At 37.9% G+C, this 22,833-nt stretch overlaps 1 protein-coding gene across 7 annotated transcripts in view; it reads left to right on the forward strand.

Annotated features, from left to right (window-relative positions):
* POLH (DNA polymerase eta) overlaps window positions 1-22,833 on the forward strand; it is a 96,828-nt gene that overhangs the window by 54,269 nt on the left and 19,726 nt on the right. For all 7 annotated transcript variants that reach the window (XM_056818276.1, XM_007483975.3, XM_007483974.2 and 4 more), the window contains 3 exons: window positions 619-759; window positions 3,391-3,525; window positions 12,401-12,618. In XM_056818276.1, the coding sequence (XP_056674254.1) occupies window positions 623-759; window positions 3,391-3,525; window positions 12,401-12,618 (490 nt within the window). In that variant the 5' untranslated portion in view covers window positions 619-622. The remainder of the gene's footprint in view (window positions 1-618; window positions 760-3,390; window positions 3,526-12,400; window positions 12,619-22,833) is intronic.

A 22,833-nucleotide genomic window follows, 5' to 3' on the forward strand; every position in this document is an offset into this window, starting at 1 on the left:
AGGAAGAACTAAATAGATGGCATTTATACGTATTTTAAGGTTTATAAAATGCTGTACAAAGATTTGACATTCACAATGCTATGAAGTACTATTATGTATACTTTACAGATGAGGTTTAGAGAGGTTTTTTTAAAATCCCCAACGCAGACAAAAGTATCTTTCACATAGTAGGTGGTTAGTAATAATAATAAACAACATTTTGTATAGTGATTGAAAATTTACAAAGTTTTATATATATATATATATGCATATATATATATTCATTTGATCTTCATAAAAATCCTGGAAGGTAGATGCTATTATTACTTTCACTTTTACAGATATAACTCATGCTTTTTAAAGTAATTTTGATTCTGTTTTAAGAGTAGGAAAATTATAATATTGCTATTTTCTAGTTTCCTTTTTTCCTTTTTTTTTGTAGCCAAGGGAAGCTTCATGAATGAAATTACTTATTCCTATTTCTTATGTTTTTTTACATGTTGCCTGATGATTTTCTTTTCTATGTGGTGAGAACAGATGAATACTTTTATAAATATAAATGGAAATGTTGTTTTCTCATTTATCTTTTTAGTTGGCTTTATTTGATTGATTAATTATAAAATATTTCATTTTTAACAGGAAAATGGCAACTGGGCAGGAGCGTGTGGTTGCCCTAGTGGACATGGATTGTTTTTTTGTACAAGTGGAACAGAGGCAGAATCCACATTTGAGAAACAAGCCTTGTGCAGTTGTGCAGTACAAATCATGGAAGGGTGGTGGGTATGTATCCTATTTAGGAATCTTCATTGGACTAGATAGCATGCATACGACTTCTCTAAACTGCTCTGACTTAAATTTCAGCCATGGCTTCTGTGCCTAGAAGTGTGGAATCTTAAACTATTACATGGCCTTCTGATATTTTTACATTTCTAAGTGTTTCTAGAATTTTAGAGTTGGAGGAAGTCGTATTGTCCTGAACAGAAATCCTTTCCATAGCATGCCTGACATATGGTCATTCAGACTTCCCATTCCTCTTTTGGATAGTTCTGATCTAATCAAGCTGAAATCTGGCTCTTGGAAACTTAATCTCTATTCCTGACCTTCTTCCTCAGACCTTGCTTGTCAACCATGCTTTGTTTTCCTTAGTTTAGTGATGGTGGACCTATGGCATGGGTGCCAAAGATGGCACATAGAACACTCTGTGTAGGCACATGGCTGCCCTCCCCATACCCCCAGAGTTTGTTACCAGAAAGACAGAGGGACTTGGGCGGAGTTGCTCCCTTTCAAACCCTCTCCATGTGTCTGATGAAATTTTTTTATATCACCTTCCCCTTTGCCTAGTAGTCAATGGGAACCCATAGGGGTAAGGTGGGTGGCTCAAAGGTGGCAGAGCTGAAGGAGAGCAGAGTGCTTGGGCCACTCCTCTCCCACTCTCTACACTTGCTGAAGACATTCCACACTGGGGGCATAGCACTTAGTCTGGGGATGGGGTGGTGGCAGGGCCCTGCACCCCATCTCTAAAATGTTTGCCATCATTGTCCTAGTTTCTCACTTCTAGGCTTCCTTCTTGTCAGTCAACAAGCATTTAAGTGCTTGTCTACAATGTGTCTGGTACTGTGGTAAGTTCTGGAAATACAAATACAGGCAAAAAGAAAGAACAGTTCCTACCCTTGAGGAGCTTACATTCCAATAGGAAAGTCAACATTTAAAAATGAATCTGAAAAAGGGCAAATTGTGAGGGGATAGGGGAGGAGAAGGGAAGGTGCCCAGCAGAGGGAGATTTCCAGAGAACTACAGCCAGCTTGATGGGAAATGAACTTGTCTTATTTTAGACCTCAAAAACCTATTAGCCATACCCCTCTTCTGGTTCATGACTCTCAATGACTTAAAAATCTAGAAGAGAAAGTAGATAATCCATTGAAGGGCACTGAGTGGTAACGGATAGGAAAGTAATTTTTTTTTCCTTCACACTCCTGACCTCAATGATTTCCATACCAATTTTTATGGGGATATAGAAGCAAAGCTGCTTGAAACATAGGAATCATATTTTCTTCTGTACCCCCCAGAAATTTTTTTTATATAATGGGACTCAATAAATATTGTTGATTGATTAGTAGTTTACATTCACGAAGAACAAATAATACTTGTAATGGCTATAACATACTTCTTTTCTGTTTTGGTTTATACCATTTATTCCATTGATATTTGGAAATCCTACTGTTAAAACTCCCATCTACTGATACCAAGCTGTAATTCCTTTTTATCCTAATTATAGAAATTTGCCATATTTCCTAGCTGTGTGACCCTGAGCAAAATCAATTAACCTCATTTGCCCAGGTTCTTCTGCCTTGGAACTGATATGTTCCAAGGGATTCTATAGGATTCTAAGACAGAAGGTAAGGGTTAAAAAAAAAAAAGAAAAAAAATTAACCAAGAGTACTAAGAGGGTGAGTGACTTGCTCTTGTTTATAAGAGCTGCTGGTTCAAAAGCAGAATTTGAAACCAGGTCTTTCTGAATCTAAGGCAAACTCCCATCCCCTATGCCTTGCTGTTTCTCATTGTTCACATTGATGATAATGAATTAAAAACTTAATTTTTTTAAGTGTTGCTTAATAATAGCCAACCTGTTTTCAGTCTAAATAACATTTATTTTCTCTGTGAACTTTAGCAAGGTATATAATCCAACTACTTTGTGTATTAGCAACTATAATATTGATTAATACTTACTGCTTATTACTCTTAGAGCACAGTAAAATACAGTGAAAGAATGCCCAGAAACATTTTTTCTTCCAGATGAAGAATTGTACAGATTATTATATCATATTAGGCCATTACTAACAGTAGGGATAAACAACTCTTATTTTCTTCCTGTCATCCACCATTGTTTCCTATCTCTGGGCTCATTAGACTGCCTTCTTAGGAAAGCTTTGCCATATAAATATACTAATTCAACTTATTATCTGAGTTACAGAAGAATATACCTGTAAAAGCAGTCAGTCTTGATTAGTAGATAATGAACACACAGGTAGTAGTGGACATATACAATAACATTGCAACATTTCATTTTTACCTATGCCCTCTATATTGTTATTATCTCATAGTTTTTTGGGTGTTGCTAATGTTGATATTCTTTGGGTAAGTGAATATGACTTTGTAGCTTCCTGTGTGATTTGCTATTTTCCTCACCTTAGGTGCCTATGCAACTTGACCTCAGCCTTAATGACCTTATTTCTGTTTGCCTCTCTTTCCTTTTGTTGTACAGTATCTTTGCTTAAAAAGAGCACTACCTCCCCCAGCTCCAATTGCCAAAGTCCATGATAGCTTCCCATTTCATCTAGTAAATTATTCTTGCATATGATTCTGTTTTTTGTTGTTTGCGATCATACAGTAACTACCTACTTTTTATTGTAGAATAATTTCAGCCAGTTATGAAGCTCGTGCATTTGGAGTTACTAGGAGCATGTGGGCAGATGATGCTAAGAAGCTTTGTCCAGACCTCCTCATAGTACAAGTTCGTGAGACCCGTGGGAAAGCTAATCTTGCCAAGTAAGGGAAACAATTGTTTCGGACAAAGGGGAAGGGATTGGTATTATTGGTTCATGATGCCCCAGTACTCATTTGAATTGGCAGCACCTGAATGCTGTCACCTTCTCAGAGATTTTGTTTTGGATTTCAGGAACTGTTAGCAACCATCCTAAAAACTAGGTATCCTCCTTTTTTTAAAGCTTTTCATTTGATGTGGATAGAGCATCAGGCCTGGAGTCAGGAAGACCTTAGTTCAAATATGACCTCAAAACGTCCATGGCTGTGTGACGTTAGGCAAGTCACTTTACCCTGATTGCCTAGCCCTTGCTGCTTTTCTATTTTAGAATTAATACTGAGACAAAAGGTAAGGTTTTTTTTTAAAGCTCCATTATATTTCTCATCATCCATTTTTTTTTCTCTTTTATGGAGTAGAGGTAGTACATCCTCTTTTGGTGAGGCCTATTTCTATGTTCTTAGCAATCATTCCCTCCTGAACGAATGAATGAATAAGACATTTATTGAGCATTTAACAGTGTGCAAATTACTCTAAGTACAGTGTTTACAAATAGAAAGGTGAGACAGTCCCTGCTCTCAGGGAGCTCACATTCTTAATGAGAGGAACAATACATATGGTAGGTTTTAGCTACAAATCAGATGAAAAAGTTCCATAGTCTTTGGGGTGCAACAATAAGTCAAATGGTATTGCCTTCTCTTTCATGCAATTTCTACTGATAATATCCTATCAATTTCTGATGTTGAACTGTTTGACAATGCCCAGGACTTTGGTGACAAGATCTTTATTTTCTATAATACATTTTCAATACTGTTGACAGTATCTTCCTTCCATTAAGAAAATTAAAGGAATAGACACAACTGGGTAGCACAGTGGATAGAGTGACAGGCCTGGGGTCAGGAACCCTGGTTTAAATCTGGCCTCAGAAACTTCCTAGGTAGGTGACCCTGGGCAAATCACTTAATACCAGTTGTCTAGTCTTTACTGCTTCTGCCTTGGAACCAATACGTACATTGATTATAGGACAGAAGGTGAGTATTTTTTTTAATTAAGGAATTGAGGGGATTAGGATAACAATAATAATAATAATTGTGGAAATTTAATAAACCATACAGGTTCCATCTTGTAAGCTAAACTTAGTTCCCTTTCTATTAAATTATAGGCCTAGTCCAAATTTTGCCTTGTGAGAAAACTTTATTCAATTGTGGGAATTAGGAGAAAACGTTATAGTGTTGTTTGAACCAACCCTGTGTTACTGGGAAATTCAACCCACTTATATTTGCTATTTAGAGACCTTTAACCAAGGATCTAGGTTATATTAACCAGAAATGCAGTCAGATACCAACACTGATGTAGGAAGTTTTTTCATAATTATATGTCTCAAGCAATATCTATTCTTCGCTGAAAATTGGCCCCATGCTGATCGACCGATTATTGTTTCCATGTTCCCTTGATTGTTTATAGATACTTGGGGAGGAACAGGCACTTCTTTTCCTGAATTTAGGGAATTACACCTGTTCCCTCTCCCAACTTGGAAAGTCCCTAGTCTTTCTTCCAATTAGAAATCAGATGATCTATGTTATATTGTTTTCTCTGACTTAATTGGCCTTTTAAAATTGCTTTTACTGTATAAAAGTCTGTTTCCCCCTGTTTGGGGGGTTCAGTTCTAACCTTCAGGAGTCTGGTCCTGATTTGTTAGGCAGTTGGCATTGCTTAATAAATTGATATTCTCAGAAAATCAAACCTTTCTCTTTTGCTTGCGCCAGTTCTGAATACTTTGTTCTCCCTTTCCTTCAGAGACACTTCATTCTCCAAGTGTTTGCCTTCCTGTCTAATGATGCCTTCTTTGTTTCCTTCTGCTTCCTTCCCTGGAATGCCCTCATCTCTCCTTTCCCCATTCCTTGCAACCTGCTGAATTCTTACGCATCATTTAAAGCATAATTCAGTTGCTACTTTCTCCATGAAGCATTTCTTAATGCCCCCTTTACTTCCCTTTACTCCACTTAGTAAGAATTTCCTCCTCCCCAAATACATACTCATTTGATTTACACTTCTGTTATATCTTTATATATTTGCATTTTTATATATGTCATATCTTCCCTCTAGACTCCATGAAGGCTGGATTATTTCCTATCTAAACTTTTCATCTTGCCTTAGTACCCAGGGTAGTCAGTGCCCTGTATTCTGTACATAACAGGTATTTCAGCAATGTTTGTTGAATATAATCTATACATCCTCCAGCCCTCACTACTCTTCCTTAGTTCCAGTTTTAGATAATACCTCTTCCTTTATCTGCATAATATTGTTAATATAAAATGGCTGGAGATTTTAATCTTTTTATTAATAAAAAGAAGGTGAGAGGAGAAAGAGGAAACAGGTCATTCCTAAAGAAAGGACTAATATATAGCCTCCATTTAGCTGGCTATTCTGCAGCAGTCCAGGTAGTCATTCTTGCCAAGCTCTGAAGCAGAGACCTCATGCTTCCTGCCTCAGGGCTTATATACCCCTCTTGGCTCCTCCCTTTGTATTGGCTCTGTACACTGATGCCAGGGGATGTCAGGCTGATGATGATGCTCAAGTTGACACCAGCCATGCTGTGGTGAGGTGGAGGTAATTTTCCTTACAATACTTATTCTCTTATTCACAGAAGTAAAAGGAAGGTCTTTGAAGATCTTGTACAACATTCCTTGATTCAACTATTACTGAAATTGAATTATGAGAGTTTTGCTAGAACAGGCTAAGATACTTCAACTTCAAATATTTTTTCAAGACAGAGATGAACTTTTTTTCTTTAACCCTTACCTTCTGTCTTAGTAACAATTTTAAAACAGAAGGGCAAGGGCTAGACTTGCCCAGAATCACTCAGCCAGGAAGTGTCTGAGGCCAGGTTTGATACCAGGTCTTCCCAACTCCTGGCCTGATGTATCCACTGTACCACATAGCTGTGCCCCCCCCTCCCCCATTTATTTTTTTAGATCAGTTTGTAAAGATGAGGTATCTCTGCCTCACAATTTATAGAAGTACACATGGGCAATACACATAGCTCCCTGAGTCAGAGCTTGGCATTGACCAAATTAAGTTTGTGGTTTGGATCCATCTCTGAACCAGCAGTTTAGGTTTTATCTACTACCAAATAGCCTACAAAACTCTTTTCTCACAGTAGCACTGTGAGGCAGGAAATGTATATATTATTTCTCTTTTAAAATTGAAGGAACCGAGGCTCAGAGAAGTTAATTGACTTGACCAAGGTCACATAACTAAAAAGTAAGGGAGGCAGGAGTGGAACCCAGGCTTTTTGATCCCCAAACCCTTTCTTTGCAGTCATGCCTCTTAAAAGATGAAAATACTATTAATTAGCAATATAGTGCCTACTATGTACATTTTATAAATATTTTATTTGATGCTGACAACAGCCCTGAGAGGTAGGTGCTATTATTATCACTAATCTTACAGTTGAGGCAACCGAGGCAACTAGTTGTTGAGTGACTTGCTTAAGAGCTAGTATCTGGATTTGAACTCATGTCTTTCTGACTCCAGGCCCATCACTGTATCACTTAGCTGTCCACAATATGGAAGAACATGGACACTAAGGCATGGCCAACTCCAAGTTGAAGTTATTGATAGAAAAGTAAGCAATCTCTAACAATAGATTATTTTGAGTTTACTAAGTGGGATAGGTTGGAACTGGATTCATCCATGCCACATTGTATTGAAATGTAAGGGTTAAAAATTAAGGTTGGACTAAATATAAGAGAATATGATCACTGAAATTAATATATCTCAAGTCAAATGACTTTTTATTTAGCAGCTTTATTTACAAAATAAGAGAGAGGGAGAATAAAGTAGAGAAATGAGAAAGAGGATAGAGAAGGTATCTATCCTATCACACTAGATAATTACACAGGCCTTGTTCAAACCAGGCAGGGCTTGTTAACCCTCCACTGGAGGACCTAGTGGTGAATAACCACGGGACCTCCTCCAGCAATTAGTCTCTCCAGAAGCCAGGAAAGGAATCATCCTTTTCACTCACCCATGTAGTAGTCCAAGTGAAGATCCAAAAGCAGTCCAAGGCCCCTAGCTGGAGCTCTTCCAAGGACAAGTTTGAAGGAGAAAGTGAATTTGGATAGGAAGTTCAGGATTTTTAAGGTGCTTTTCCACATCCTTTCCCATCCCTTCCTCCACTTTATGGGGAGCAATTGCTAACTTTGTTTAGGACTGCTTAGGGGGCAGTTGGTCGTTTTCTAAGTTGGCATCCACTTTAGCACATGGGTTGCCGACTTCCCCAATTTAGGCATTAAGTAGGGTGTATATGCTTCTGGTGATTAAATTTAAAAGTAGGCCAGGGGAGAGTTAATCCCATCTTCACATACCCCCTTATGATCATTTGGGAGACTGGTCTCCCCAATGGATCATTTAACATATCAGCTATACCTGTAAAAATCTTACTACAGGAGCATCCAATATTGCTCCTTTTAAGAGAAAACTACAATTCTTAGAGATAAGAGGGAAATAGAAGAGAGAGAGAGAGAGAGAGAGAGAGAGAGAGAGAGAGAGAGAGAGAGAGAGACAGAGAGAGAGAGAGAGAGAGAGAGAGAGCAAAACCAATGTTTGCTAGGGACATTGACAAAAAACCAATTAAGGGGCAGTCCCCTTTGGCATAAAAATAAATGTGTTCAATCCCCTTCAGTTCAATCAATTACACCTCAAAGTTCATTCTGGATCTTCTGATGCAGTGTAGGTTTCTGCAGGCATCTTCCTCTAAACAGTTCATTTTCTGGATTCAAGGAGTTAGCAAGCTTCTTTTCCTGAAATTTTTTCTCAAACAAATTTTAAATCTTGGATTTTATGAAAATTATATAGAAAGGAAGCTTATACAATGTTCTCATTATAATTACTTTGGCATTATGTACTGAAAATTTTCACTTTTTACCAGATTTACAATGTAATACTAGATCAATTTTAAGTTCAAGACTGTAAATCTTATGCATTTATAGTATAAAACAATTTGAATCATTATGTGCCATATACTGAGCAAGAACTAGCAATTTTATTCTTTTTTTTTTAAACCCTTGTCTTCTGTCTTGGTATCAATTCTAAAGGCTTTAAAAGAGCAGCAAGGACTAGGCAACCTGGATTAAGTGACTTGCCCAGGGTCACACAGCTAAGAAGTGTCTGAGGCCAAATTTAAACCCAAGTCTTCTCAATTCCAGGCCTGGTGCTCCATTCATTGTGCTACTTACCTAGCTGTCCCCAGAACTGCAAACTGTTACTTTAAAATTAGCCTGAGAACTAATACATTCTTGGGGAAAGCTATGATTTGGTTCACCTATTCTGAAAAGCAGTTTGTAACCATCTCTTAAAAGTTAATAAACTCTGTATGCCCTTGGATGTTGCTATACCACTACTAGGATTATACCCCAAAGAGATTTAAAAAAAAAGACCCATATGTTCAAAAATATTTATAGCTTCTTTTTTTGTATTAGTAGCTGAGAGAGAGAGAGAGAGAGAGAGAGAGAGAGAGAGAGAGAGAGAGAGAGAGAGAGAGAGAGAGAGAGAGAGAGAGAAACTGAGGCCTGTATACTATGCTTTAATGGCCCATATGTACAAAAATATTTATAGCATCTCTTTTTGTAGTAGTATATAACTAGAAATTAAAGAGTCCCTATCTGTTGGGGAATGGCTCAACAAATTCCAGTGTAAGAATGAAATGGAATGAACAGTTTAATAGAAACCTGGGAAGACTTGTATGAAATGATAGAGTCAAGTGAACAGAACTAGAACAATTTATACAATGGCAACAACATAACAAAGAAAAACAAATTGGAAAGACTTGAGGACTCTGATAATTCAATGATCAGCCATGATTCCAGAGGACTGGTGAAGAAAATAGTAGCCCTTCTTGTCAGAGAGTTGATGAACTCAAGATGCAGAATGAGGTATACATTTTTGAACACAGTTAATGAGGGAATTTGCTTTGCTTGACTATATTTGTATAAGGGCACTCCCCCACTTTCTTCCCCTCAATGGGGGATGAAATTGAAGTATAGGAGGAGACAGCCTATAGGGGGAAAAATGAGGGGTACTGAGGCATCTTTTTGAAAAGTGGATGAATAAGAATAGGAGGTAGGCCAGACAAACAGGTCAGCTCTTTATTTTATACTTAAAGAAGAAGAGAAATCTGTATATAATAGAGACCTGTAGTTTCATGTGTTGTTATTCATTTGATTTAGGTATAACAGACTCTTTGGACCCCATTTGGGGTTTTCTTGGGCAGAGACACTGCAATGGTTTTGCCATTTGCTTCTCCATCTCATTTTGCAGATGAGGAATGAGGCAAACAGGGAATTGACTTGCTAAGAGTCACACAGCTAATAAATGTTTTGAGGCTGAATTTGAACTCAAGTCTTCCTGACTCTAGGCTTAACATTCTGTTGTTTTCCACTGAACCGTTTAGCTATCCCACAATTTTCATTTATAATCCTCTTTTTCTGTTCTCCTATGTATATATATATAACTAACCATTCTTTTTTTTTATTTTAAACCCTTACCTTCCGTCTTGGAGTCAATACTGTATATTGGCTCCAAGGCAGAAGAGTGGTAAGGGCTAGGCAATGGGGGTTAAGTGACTTGCCCAGGGTCACACAGCTAGGAAGTATCTGAGGCCAGATTTGAACCTAGGACCTCCCATCTCTAGGCCTGGCTCTCAATCCACTAAGCTACCCAGTTGCCCCCATAACTAACCATTCTATTTGGTATTTAGGAACATTTTAAATAATTTTGTAAAATTAGCTAGAAAATGAGTTGTATAACATAAAATACCCACCTGTGCGAAAAGCTCATTGATGATAAAATCAAATCCTACTTGTGGAAACTGCAAGGTAATCTCTTGCAACTTGTATTCATCAGATGCTTGCTAAAGTACATAGCCCTAGCCCAAGAGTGACATAGGCAGCATGGAGAAAGTCTAGCTCTCAAAAATTTAATTGAATGGTTCCCACAAGGAAGACTTAAAGAATTTTGATTATTTAAATGGAAGAGAGAGCAGAATGGTAATTTGGATAAAAATTCTGTTTTACTTCAAAGAATTGTTGTAAAGATATTTAGGAAACATTCCTAAATTTTTGAGTTTTGAGTTTTGAGTTCATGGTGGATAACTACATTGTCTTCCTACAAAGGATTATTAGAGGGAGAATGAAACAGTAACTAGATATCCTTTATCCTTTCTAAAAATACACTAGGGGCACAGCTAGGTAACCTGCTCAGTGGATAGAGCACCAGACCTGGAGTCAGGAGGACCTGGGTTCAAATTTGACCTCATACTTCCTAACTATGTAACCCCAGGCAAATCACTTAACCCCAATTGCCTAAGCCCTTGCTGTTCTCCTGATTTGGAATGGATATAAGGGTTTAAATATATAAACTGGGAAATGACTATATTTTAGCAGGAAGGATTCAAGTTACATAGATGGAATCTTTGACTATTGGTTATTAGATAATGGAATGAGATAACCTGTTGTTGAACCCTATTTAGTAGGAAACTTACAAATATTCATTTATATGAAATGATAGTCAAGATTTATTTCTACTTAAGGAGTCCACAATTCTTAATTCTTTATCATGTATTTTTTGTTATCTGTGTAATAAGATATCTTTCTGAGACCCTTTAATAGTGAATTAAGGAAAAGATGCTTAGCTATTTAGAGCAGTAGTTAAAGAGTTCTGAGATTTCATCAGCCACTTAAAAAGTAAAACTTGGAAAAATTACAAAATAAAAAACTTTTTTAAAAAGAAAAAAATAAATTTGAGCTGGGTTTTTTTTTTCATTTTCTATAAAGACTATAGAGAAAAGAGTCCCCTATAAAACTGTAGCAAATAAACAATGTGATGTATTCATGAATATTCCATAGTTTCTATAGAGTAATTTGCCTTAAGAATTTGCAAAAAAGTACCACCTTGTATGCTATCATTTTCTGGATTTCTTTTGTATTTATAACTTCTTTCTGAATTTGATTTCTAAGTATCCTCTTCCTATCTCAAATAATAATAATATTAAAATACTTTTTTATCTAGTTTTACTCACCTCAGTGTTTTGTTTTTTTTTAACCCTTACCTTCCATCTTAGAATCAATACTTAGAATTGGTTTCAAAACCAAAGAGTGGTAAGGACTGGGCAGTTGGGATTAAGTGACTTGCCCAGGATCATAGCCAGGAATTATCTGAGGCCGGATTTGAACCTAGGACAGTGATGGGAAACCTATGGCACAGATGCCAAAAATGGCATGCAGAGTGCTCTCTGTGGGCACTTGGTTGAGCCTCCCTCCCCTGAGTTCTTTACTAGAAAGGCAGAGACTCGGGTGGAGCTGCTTCCTTTCCGCCCCGGCCCCCCCCCTCCCCCCCCCATTGTGCCTGATGACATTTTTTCACATCACCCACCCCTAATGGAGCAGCTCAGTGGAAGAGCTTCCTCCCTCCCCTGTGTGGGGTAAGGGACAGGGGGTGCAGGGTGCATCCAATACTTAATGAGGAGGAGGGGCAGAGCATATCGCTCAGTCTGGGGCATGGGGTGGGCATGGGGCCCAGCACTCCATCTCTAAAAGATTCATCATCACTGACCTACGACCTCCCATCTCCAGGCCTGGTTCTTTATTCACAGAGCCACTTAGCTACCCATCATTTGAGTGTTTTACTTGTAACTAACTTGTAATTTTCACAAGAACACAAGTAAGCTTGTGGTATTCATACAGTCTCATTTTATACTCAAAGAAATGGGCTCAACAACAATAACGAAAAGAAACTTGTTTCAGCAGAACCAGGTGAAGGACCAGCATGGTGTTAGAGTGCTGAGGCTCCAGGCAAACAGCCTACGATTTTTATAATCTTCAGGTACCGGGATGCCAGTGTGGAAGTGATGGAGGTGATGTCTCGTTTTGCTGTGATTGAGCGTTCCAGCATCGATGAGGCCTACGTAGACCTAACTAGTGCTGTTCAAGAAAGACTGCAAAAGCTGCAAGCTCAGCCTGTCACAGCAAACTTGTTGGCAAGCACCTACATCCAGGGCTTTCCCCATGGCACTAGGGCCTTGGAGGGGCCTATTCAAAAAGGTACTTCCATAACATCATGTTAGTTCTGCTTCCTGCCTTTGGAACCTGCTTTCTTCAGCCATGCTACTTTTAGTATTAATTTTACAGGTAAATATGCATTAATTGAAAAGAAATTAACTTTATTTTTTTTAAACATTATTTTATTTGGTCATTTTCATACATTATTCATTGGAAACAGAGATCATTTTCTTTTCCTCCCCCCCCCTCCTGCCACCCCTCCCCTAGCAATTCCACTGGGTATCACATGTGTCCTTGCTCCAAACCCATTTCCTTGTTGTTGGTATTTGCATTAGGGTGCTCATTTAGCGTCTCTTCTCAAATCATATCCCCTCCACCCCTGTAGTCAAACATTTGCTTTTCCTCGGTGTTTTTACTCCCACAGTTTGTCCTCTGCTTGAGGATAGTTTTTTTTTCTCATAGATCCCTGCATATTGTTCAGGGACATTGTATTGCCATTAATGGAGAAGTCCATTACGTTCGATTGAACCACAGTGTATCAATCTCTGTGTACAACGTTCTCCTGGTTCTGCTCCTTTCACTCTGCATCACTTCCTGGAGGTTGTTCCAGTCTCCTTGGAATTCCTCCACTTTATTATTCCTTTTAGCACAACAGTATTCCATCACCAACATATACCATAGTTTGTTCAGCCATTCCCCAATTGAGGGGCATCCCCTCATTTTCCAATTTTTGGCCACCACAAAGAGCGCAGCTATGAATATTCTTGTACAAGTCTTTTTCCTTATTATTTCTTTGGGGTACAAACCCAGCAGTGCTATGGCTGAACCAAAGGGCAGACAGTCTTTTATTGCCCTTTGGGCATAGTTCCAAATTGCCCTCCAGAATGGTTGGATCAATTGACAACTCCATCAGCAATGAATTAGTGTTCCCACTTTGCCACATCCCCTCCAGCATTCATTACTTTCCTTTGCTGTCATGTTGGCCAATCTGCTAGGTGTGCGGTGATACCTCAGAAGTTGTTTTGATTTGCATCTCTCTGATTATAAGAGATCTAGAACACTTTTTCATGTGCTTATTAATAGTTTTGATTTCTTTAACTGAAAACTGCCTATTCATGTCCCTTGGTTTTAAAATCTTTCCCTTCCCAAAGGTCTGACATGTATACTATTCTGTGTTCACCTAATTTACTTATAGTTTCCTTCTTTATGTTCAGGTCATTCACCCATTCTGAGTTTACCTTGGTGTAGGGTGTGAGATGTTGATCCAAACCTAATCTTTCCCACACTGTCTTCCAATTTTCCCAACAGTTTTTATCGAAAAGTGGATTTTTGTCCCAAAAGCTGGGGTCTTTGGGTTTGTCATAGATTGTCTTGCTGAGGTCATTTACCCCAGGTCTAATACACTGATCCTCCTTTCTGTCTCTTAGCCCATACCAAATTGTTTTGATGACCACTGCTTTGTAATATAGTTTGACATCTGGGACTGCAAGACCACCTTCCTTTGTATTTTTTCATTATTTCCCTGGATATCCTTGATCCTTTGTTCTTCCAAATGAACTTTGTTATGGTTTTCTCTAATTCAGTAAAAAAGTTTTTTGGAAGTTCAATGGGTATGGCGCTAAATAGATAAGTTTGGGTAGGATGGTCATTTTATTATGTTAGCTTGTCCCACCCATGAGCAATCAATGTTTTTCCAGTTGTTTAACCGTTTTAATTGTGTGGAGAGTGTTTTGTAGTTGTGTTCATATACTTCCTGTGTTTGTCTCGGGCGATAGATTCCTAAGTATTTTATATTGTCTCGGGTGACTTTAAATGGAATTTCTCTTTCTAATTCCTGCTGCTGAGATGTGTTGGAGATATATAGAAATGCTGATGACTTATGTGGGTTTATTTTGTATCCTGCAACTTTGCTAAAGTTGTTGATTATTTCGACTAGCTTTTTGGTTGATTCTCTAGGATTCTTTAAGTAAATCATCAATCTGCAAAGAGTGACAGCTTGGTTTCCTCATTACCAATTTTAATACCTTCAATTTCTTTTTCTTCTCTAATTGCTACTGCTCGTGTTTCTAGTACAATGTCAAATAGTAGAGGTGATAATGGGCATCCTTGTTTCACTCCTGATCTTATTGGGAAGGCTTCGAGTTTATCCCCATTGCAGATGATGTTTGCTGATGGTTTTAGATATATACTGTTTATTATTTTTAGGAAAGGCCCTTCTATTCCTATACTTTCTAGTGTTTTCAATAGGAATGGGTGTTGTATTTTATCAAAGGCTTTTTCTGCATCTATTGAGATAATCATGTGATTTTTGTCGGTTTGCTTGTTAATATGGTCAATTATGTGGATGGTTTTCCTAATATTGAACCATCCTTGCATTCCCTACCTGATCATAGTGGATAACACCTGTGATGACTTGCTGGAGTCTTTTTGCTAGTATCCTATTTAAGATTTTTGCGTCTATATTCATTAGGGAGATTGGCCTATAGTTTTCTTTCTCTGTTTTTAATCTGCCTGGCTTTGGGATCAGTACCATGTTTGTGTCGTAAAAAGAATTTGGTAGAACCCTGTCTTGGCTTATTCTGTCAAATAGTTTGTATAATATTGGGATTAGTTGTTCTTTGAATGTTTCATAGAATTCATTTGTGAATCCATCTGGACCTGGGGATTTTTTCTTAGGGAGTTCTTTGATGGCTTGTTCAATTTCTTTTTCTGATATGGGGTTGTTTAGGTAATTTATTTCTTCCTCGTTTAGTCTAGGCAATTTTATAAGTATTCATCCATATCACCTAGATTGCCATATTTGTTGCCATATAATTGGGCATAGTAGTTTTTAATGATTGCCTTAATTTCCTCTTCATTAGAGGTGGTGTCTCCCTTTTCATCTTGGATACTGTCAATTTGGTTTTTTCTTTCCTTTTTTTAATTAGACTGACTAGTGCTTTGTCTATTTTATTTGTTTTTTCAAAGTACCAGCTTCCAGTCTTATTTATTAAATCTATAGTGTGAGAATTAAAATGGTTGAGGTCTTAAACTGTAGTGATTAAAATAGTGGAAGATATAAATTGTGATAGATATAAGAGAGGGTGGGTAAATTTGACCGCAGAATTATGTTTCACTACAGTGTCTTGGGTTTAAAATCAAATATAAGGTGGTCGCCAGGGAAATATTCCCAATTATTCAGATACCCAAGTCAATTGGGTTTTATAGAGATTTTAATTAACAATACAATGAGTAATCAAAGAAAGAGAGAGAGAGCAAGAAAGGAATAAGTATGAAGGGCCTCAAGCCAACATGGCCTAGACATGAGTCTTAAAAGAGAAATCAGTCAGTTTTTTATAACTCACCATAAGATCTGTCTAAGTAAGGATTTCTAATGACACCAGGCCAGTAGCATCTCAGCTGCTTTCACCAGCTCCCTCCTCCATCTGAATGTTTCAGAATCAGTCTCCTCAGAATGAGTCTCTCCAATCTGAATGTTTCAGAATGACTTCCCAGCTCTTCCCTGAGCTCTTATTTTTAAGGGCAAAATCTCCTTTGTCACCTGTAAGTGATGTAAGAAGTCCTTACATCTACCAATCACTATAGATGTTTCTAAAGGACTGCCCATTCTTAGTCCACACCTAAGAAGGTGTGGATTTTTGAGTAATTCACACCAGGAAAGCTCTGAGTAATTTTTCCAGTTTTTTGTTCCTTGTAAATTCACAAGTTGCTTGACCTTTATAGGTACTTAGCTTAAGAAAAGTATGGGTTTAAGTACTTTTCATTGTTCAGAAAAGAGTTTACAACTTTATCTTCCCCTAGGGCAGACCCAAGTAGGTAAAGTAGAAGTCTCACATTCCTGCTTTAAGTAGAGTTCACTGCCCAAATGGGGAATGGTCTTAATCCAATCTTATAAAGTAGGGTCTGGGAAATTTTAAGGTTTACAATAGTTCTTTGACTTTCAATTTTATTGATTTCTCCTTTGATTTTTAGGATCTCTAATTTAGTCTTCATCTGAGGATTTTTAATTTGTTCACTTTCTAGTTTTTTAATTTGCATGCCCAATTCATTGACCTCTGCCCTTCTTAATTTGTTTATATATGAACTCAAGGATATAAATTTCTCTCTGAGTACTTCTTGGCTGCATCCCATAGGTTTTGAAAGGATGTCTCACCATTGTCGTTTTCTTCAATGAAGTTATTGATTGTTTCTACGATTTGTTCTTTAACTAGCTGGTTTTGGAGAATCATATTGTTTAATTTCCGATTAATTTTTGATTTATCTCTCCATGTATCCTTACTAATTATTATTTTCATTGCATTGTGGTCTGAGAAGGTTGCATTTATTATTTCTGCCCTTTTGCACTTGTTTGCAATGTTTTTGTGGCCTAATACATGGTCAATTTTTTTTTTGTGAATGTACCATGTACTGCTGAAAAGAAGGTGTTTTCCTTTTTGTCCCTATTTATTTTTCTCCACATGTCTACTAACTCTAATTTTTCTAAGATTTCATTTGCTTCTCTCACCTCTTTCTTATTTATTTTTTGGTTTGATTTATCTAGTTTAGATAGAGGAAGGTTCAGATCTCCCACCAGTATAGTTTTTCTGTCTATTTCATGCTTGAGCTCCTCTAGTTTCTCCTTTAGAAATTTGGATGCTCTGCCATTTGGTGCATACACATTAAGTACAGATATTTCCTCATTGTCTATATTGCCTTTTATCAGGGTGTAGTTACCTTCCCTATCTCTTTTAACTAGATTTATTTTTACTTTGGCTTTGTCAGATATCATGATTGTGACTCCTGCCTTCTTTTTATCAGTTGATGCCTTATACATTGGCTCCATCCTCTTACTTTCACCCTATGCGTATCTACATTCCTCATGTGTGTTTCTTGCAGACAGCATATGGTAGGGTTTTAGATTCTAATCCACTCTGCTATTCGCTTGCATTTATGGGTGCATTTTATTCCATTCACGTTCAGAGTTATGATTACTAGCTGTGTATTTCCCAGCATTTTGATTTCTACTCCTGGTCCTGCCTTTTCTTCTTTCACTATTTCCTTCTACACCAGTGTTTGTTTATAATCAGTTCCCCTAGTTCCCACCCTTATTTTACTTCCCTTTCTACCCCCCATACTCTCCCTCCCTTGAACTGCTTCCCTCCCCACCAGTCTGTTTTTTACCCTTCTACTCCCCTATAGGGTGCAAATCTATTCTCTGCCCCAATGGATTGGATTGTTCTTCCCTCTTTGGGTCAGTTTCAAGCATGTAAGAGTTGAGTATTTCCTATCTCCAACTTCTTTACCCTTCCAGTGTATTGATGTTCTCCCCCCTCCGGCCATGAGCTACTTTGTGACATATCAATTTACCCCCATTTGTTGTTTTTCCCATTTCTTTTAGTATTAGCCTCTTTTTTTTTTAGTTCTGGTTGTGTATGTATGTATATATATATATATATATATATATATATATATATATACGCACACATGTATATGTATTTATGCATGCATATATATCTGTATACCTATTTATGTCTTGTTCTTTCATCCTGTACAGTTTGTCACTGTTCCCTCTAAGTGTAATTCTTTTAGCTGCCCAGGTGATAGCAACAGTTTTTAAGAGTTACCCATGCCCTATTTTCTTATAGGGATACATATTTTAACTTATTGAGTCTCTTAAAAATTTTTTTGTTGTTGTTTTGTTTTGTTTTTCTTTTTACCCTCTTTTTTAATTACCTTTTGATGATTCTCTTGAGTTCTGTGCTTGGACATCAAATTTTCTGTTCAGGTTTGGTCTTTTCTTAACAAATGCTTGGAATTCTTCTATTGTGTTGAATGATCATACCCTGTAAGAATATAGTCAGTTTTGATGGGTATTTTATTCTTGTTTGTAGACCTAGTTCCCTTGCTTTCCGAAATATCATATTCCATGCCTTTCGGTCTTTCAGTGTGGATGCAGCCAGATCCTGAGTTATCCTCACTATGGTTCCGTGGTATCTGAATGGCTTCTTCTTGACAGCTTGTAATATCTTTTCTTTGGTCTGATAGTTTTTGAGTTTGGCTATAATATTCCTGGGTGTTTTCAGTTGGGGATTAAATACAGGAGGTGATCTGTGTATTCTTTAAATCTCCACTTTCCCCTCATGTTCTAGGATATCGGGACAGTTTTCCTGAATAATTTCCTGTAGTATTATGTCCAGGCTTTTTCTTTTGTCATGGTGTTCTGGTAGACCTATGATTCTTAAATTGTCTCTTCTCGAACGATTTTCTAAATCGTCTGTTTTGTGAATGAGATGCATCATATTTTCCTCAATTTTTTCATTCCTTTAATTTTGTTTTATAGTGTCCTGCTGCCTTGTGAGGTCACTTAATTCCAGTTGTTGTATTCTGGTTCTTAAAGACTGGATTTCATCCCTGGCTTTTTGGTCATCCCTCTCCTTCTGGTCTGATTTTCTTTGGAGGTCATCTTTCATCCTCTTTACCTCGTCTTTCATCTCCTTTTTCTCCTCTTTCATCTTCTTCACCTCATCTTTCATCTCCTTTGCCTCATTTTCCAGCTGGTTGATTTTGGCTTTCAAGACACTATTTTCTTGTTTTAGTTCAAGTTTCCAGATGACTTATCTTAATTTTTAAGTTCTTTTCCCAATTGTCTTCAGCCTCTCTTAATTGTGTTTTGAGTTCGTCCACAGCCTGTATCCAATTCACTGGGATTTCTGATTTATCCTTTGCTGATCTCAACCCCTCTGTTCCATTTGCTGAGTAGAAGCTGTCTATTGTAGTTTCTTTCTTCTTTTTCTGTTGTTTGCTCAAATTCACCCCTTCTTTACTCCCCGTATTTGTCTGTGCTCTTGCTTCTCTCATTTTTTTTGGTTTGGGGGCTTCTGTCAGTCTCCCCTCTTGGAGCTTTAACAGGAGATCTCTTGGGGTAGTCTCTGGTGGAGGTTTGTTGGGGTTTGAGCTTCTCTGTCCTCTGGAGGCTTTTGATTGGATTAAAGTCCAGCAGTCAATGAGGATGGGTGTGGAGCCTGGGCTTCCCTGAGTTCTGGAGACTTTTGATGGGATTAAGTTCAGCTTAGTTGGGCTGGGGGTGCTCTGAGTCCAAAACTTCCTGGAAGGCTGGAGTAAATATGGAGGATCTCCACAGCTCTGGCCAGGCTGCCAGGTCTATGCTCCCTCTCTACCTCCTTCCCCTCCATCTGTGTTGGACACTCTGAACTTATCACAGCCCTGGTTGCAATGTATGCCCTCCAGACTAGCACCTTTGCCCACCCAGAAGTTCCCGCTGCCACTGGAGTCTGGGAGTCTCAGTGCCCTGGGTGGGAGGGGGGATGGGTCCTGGGACCTTCCTTCTGTCTTCCCCTTAAACCCAAGTGTTCTCATATTCCGGCTTTTTGGGGGGCGTACCTTTTGAATTAAGTCCAGCAGAAGGGTTCCTTGGCTCTGTCTTGTTGTTAAGTTTGTTTTTCAGTCCTCTGGGAACATTCAGTTTATGATTGGTTAGGAAGGGTATTCATAGGTCTGAACTTCTGCTCCTTCTAGGCTGCCATCTTGACTCGGCCTCCCATCCATCAGGAATTAACTTTAAAGAAAATACTTCTTAGAAAAGAGACTCACTTTTCAATTTAAGGCAAAAGGACTTCTGAAATGAGTAGGAAGCTAATTTCTTTTAGATATACTTGGGGCAGACTAAGGTTATAAATAGGAAGTGGGCTCAGAGCTTTTCTTTTTCCTTTTCCAAATCTTCATATCATTGTCAAGGCATTTATTTCATCTGGGATGAAATACCTGTAATTCATACATCCATGAGATTTTTGTGAGGATAAAATGGAGAATCTATGTGAAATTGCTTTGATAAATTAAAAGCACTAAATAAGGCTAATAGCAATTGTAAGTTCTTTTTTTAAGGCAATGTATTAGATTAGGGGAGGCAGTTAGTATAGTGGACAGAATATCAGACAGAACAGAAGAGACTGGTTCAAATTCTATAAGCCATGTAATCATTATAAGTCACTTAAGGTGGGGGAAACTAGGTGGCTCAGTGGATTGTGGAAAGTTAATATTTAACTGAACCCCTTTTTAGCACTCCTGAAACAACCTTTTGATTTTAAAGCAAAAAACCTTAGAGCTAATGCTCTGAAATCTCTTTCTCTGAGGCCATGGGTGGAGTCCTCCTTCCTTTTGTCTACCATGCTAGATGATGCTGTATATGTGCTGTGCAGATATTCTAAATAAACAGTGTGGTTATTCTGGGTGTCCATAAGAAGTGCCTCTTGTCTGAACTGAGGTCTGAGTCTAACAGCCAAAGAAGCTTGGGAAAGGGACATAATGAATAGCATAAATTGGTTTAGGGGACACGAAGGAGATTTCTTCCCTTGGAATCACAGACTGGAGAGGTGTGCAGTCTGGCTCTGGGCTGATGTAACCACAGCTAAAAGAGCTAGTCATCCACAGATGGCTTGGGCTTTTTCTTTCCCTGGTCTGCTTTTTATTACTTGATAAATATTGACAAAATTAATATATGGTCTCCAGAGAATTTTAATCATAACAAGATAGAGAGGTAGGCTTGCAGATGGGAGGCTCTGAGTTCAAAAGTAGCCTCAGATTTCCTAGCTATGTGATCTTGGACAAATTACTTAAGCCCCATTGCCTCACCCTTAATGCTCTTCTGCATTGAAACTGATACTTAGTATTGATTCTAAGGCAGAAGGTAAGGGTTATTATTTTTTTTAAAGTCACTTAGGTGCTCTTAGCCTCATATTTCCCCATAATAATATGATAATATATAATAACTTATCTTCAGTACTTTTCTTACAGGGTTGTTTAAGGACTAAATGAATCTCTTTACAAACTTTAAAGTGTTAATTTCTACAACTGTAAGACCAAGTACAAGAAAAACTTGATTGCATTTTATCCTTGATTACAAGGATCCTTAGTCTCAGAAAGTTCCAATAATAGGACTTTGCATTTTGTATTGAATGTTTTAAATTAGGACTCCATTATATCCCCCAAAGCTTAGCACTCTGTATCCCAAAGTTTTTCATCCTAGTTAACATGTCGGAACAATGTTGTGACTACCCTTCCCTGTATTGATAACAGGCACCATTTTTATACTTGCAGAATACTTCTGTAACATTATTTCCATTAGGATTAGCCATTTCATTAGTAAACATTGAATACTGGGTGTTTGTTGTCTAAATTTAGTAAACTGTCTAGATGCATTCTGTAGGGAGATAGCCCCTTGAGGGTACTATTCTGTAATTCCCCACAGAAGCTGTTCTATTGGTCTACAATTTGTGTGTACCCTTGTTCTGTACCCCAGTGCTGGGAATAGTAGTTCAAGAGTACAGAAATTAATTACACACTTACTACTGGAAGGAAAGACTTGTACACAAATAACATTACTTAAAAGGAAAGAGTGATAAGTGCAAAAAATATTTCCAGTCAGTACTATGAGGGAGAGATCAGATCAACTTCAACTGCCAGGGAGGAGATGAGGGATATAAAGAAATAGAGAAACTCAGGAAATGCTTCATGAAGGACATAGCATCTAGGCTGGGCCTTCAAGGAAGGGAGAGACTTCAGATGAATGTGGGCTCTGGTTGGGGAAAAGAAGGTCCATTTAAGGCTTAAAGGCATGTCATAAGTAAAAGTGTGGTGACAAAAGAGAAAGTAGTCTGGTTTGACAGGAACATGCTATATTATATAACAAGATTATATGCGCTATAGCTAGAAAGGTGAAACTGGAGCCAGATTATGGAGTGCCTTTCTAATGTTTTATTAGATGAATAACAGAGGCGGTTCAGTGGATAGAACACTAGGCCTAGAAATAGGAGGTCCTGGGTTCAAATTTAGCCCCATATACTTTCTAGGAAAGTCACTTAACTCCAATTGCCTAGCCCTTACTGCTTTTATTGATTGGAACCAAAACACAATATTGAATCTAAAACAGAAGGTAAGAGTTTTTTTTTAAATAGAAGAATAACATTATAGTAGTACATCAGAAAAATTACTTGGACAGCAGTGTGAAGGATGGTATGGTGAGGGGATTGATTAGAATATAATGAGTTAGGAAGCAAGAATGAGAATAAGGATGATCTGGGGTGATTTCAGTAATTGAATGAAAAGTTGGTCAACTATCACTTTTAAAGCACCTACTATGTACCAGGCACTGTTCTAAGAGCTAGGGATAGAAAGTCAAAAAAAGGAATTGGATGGGAAAGATATTGGGGTAGGATGGTTAGATCATACTCTTAAAGCTCTAGAGCTGAAAGGGGACCCATA

This window comes from Monodelphis domestica, chromosome 2 (assembly GCF_027887165.1).
Source record: "Monodelphis domestica isolate mMonDom1 chromosome 2, mMonDom1.pri, whole genome shotgun sequence".
NCBI classification, from domain to species: Eukaryota; Metazoa; Chordata; class Mammalia; order Didelphimorphia; family Didelphidae; genus Monodelphis; species Monodelphis domestica.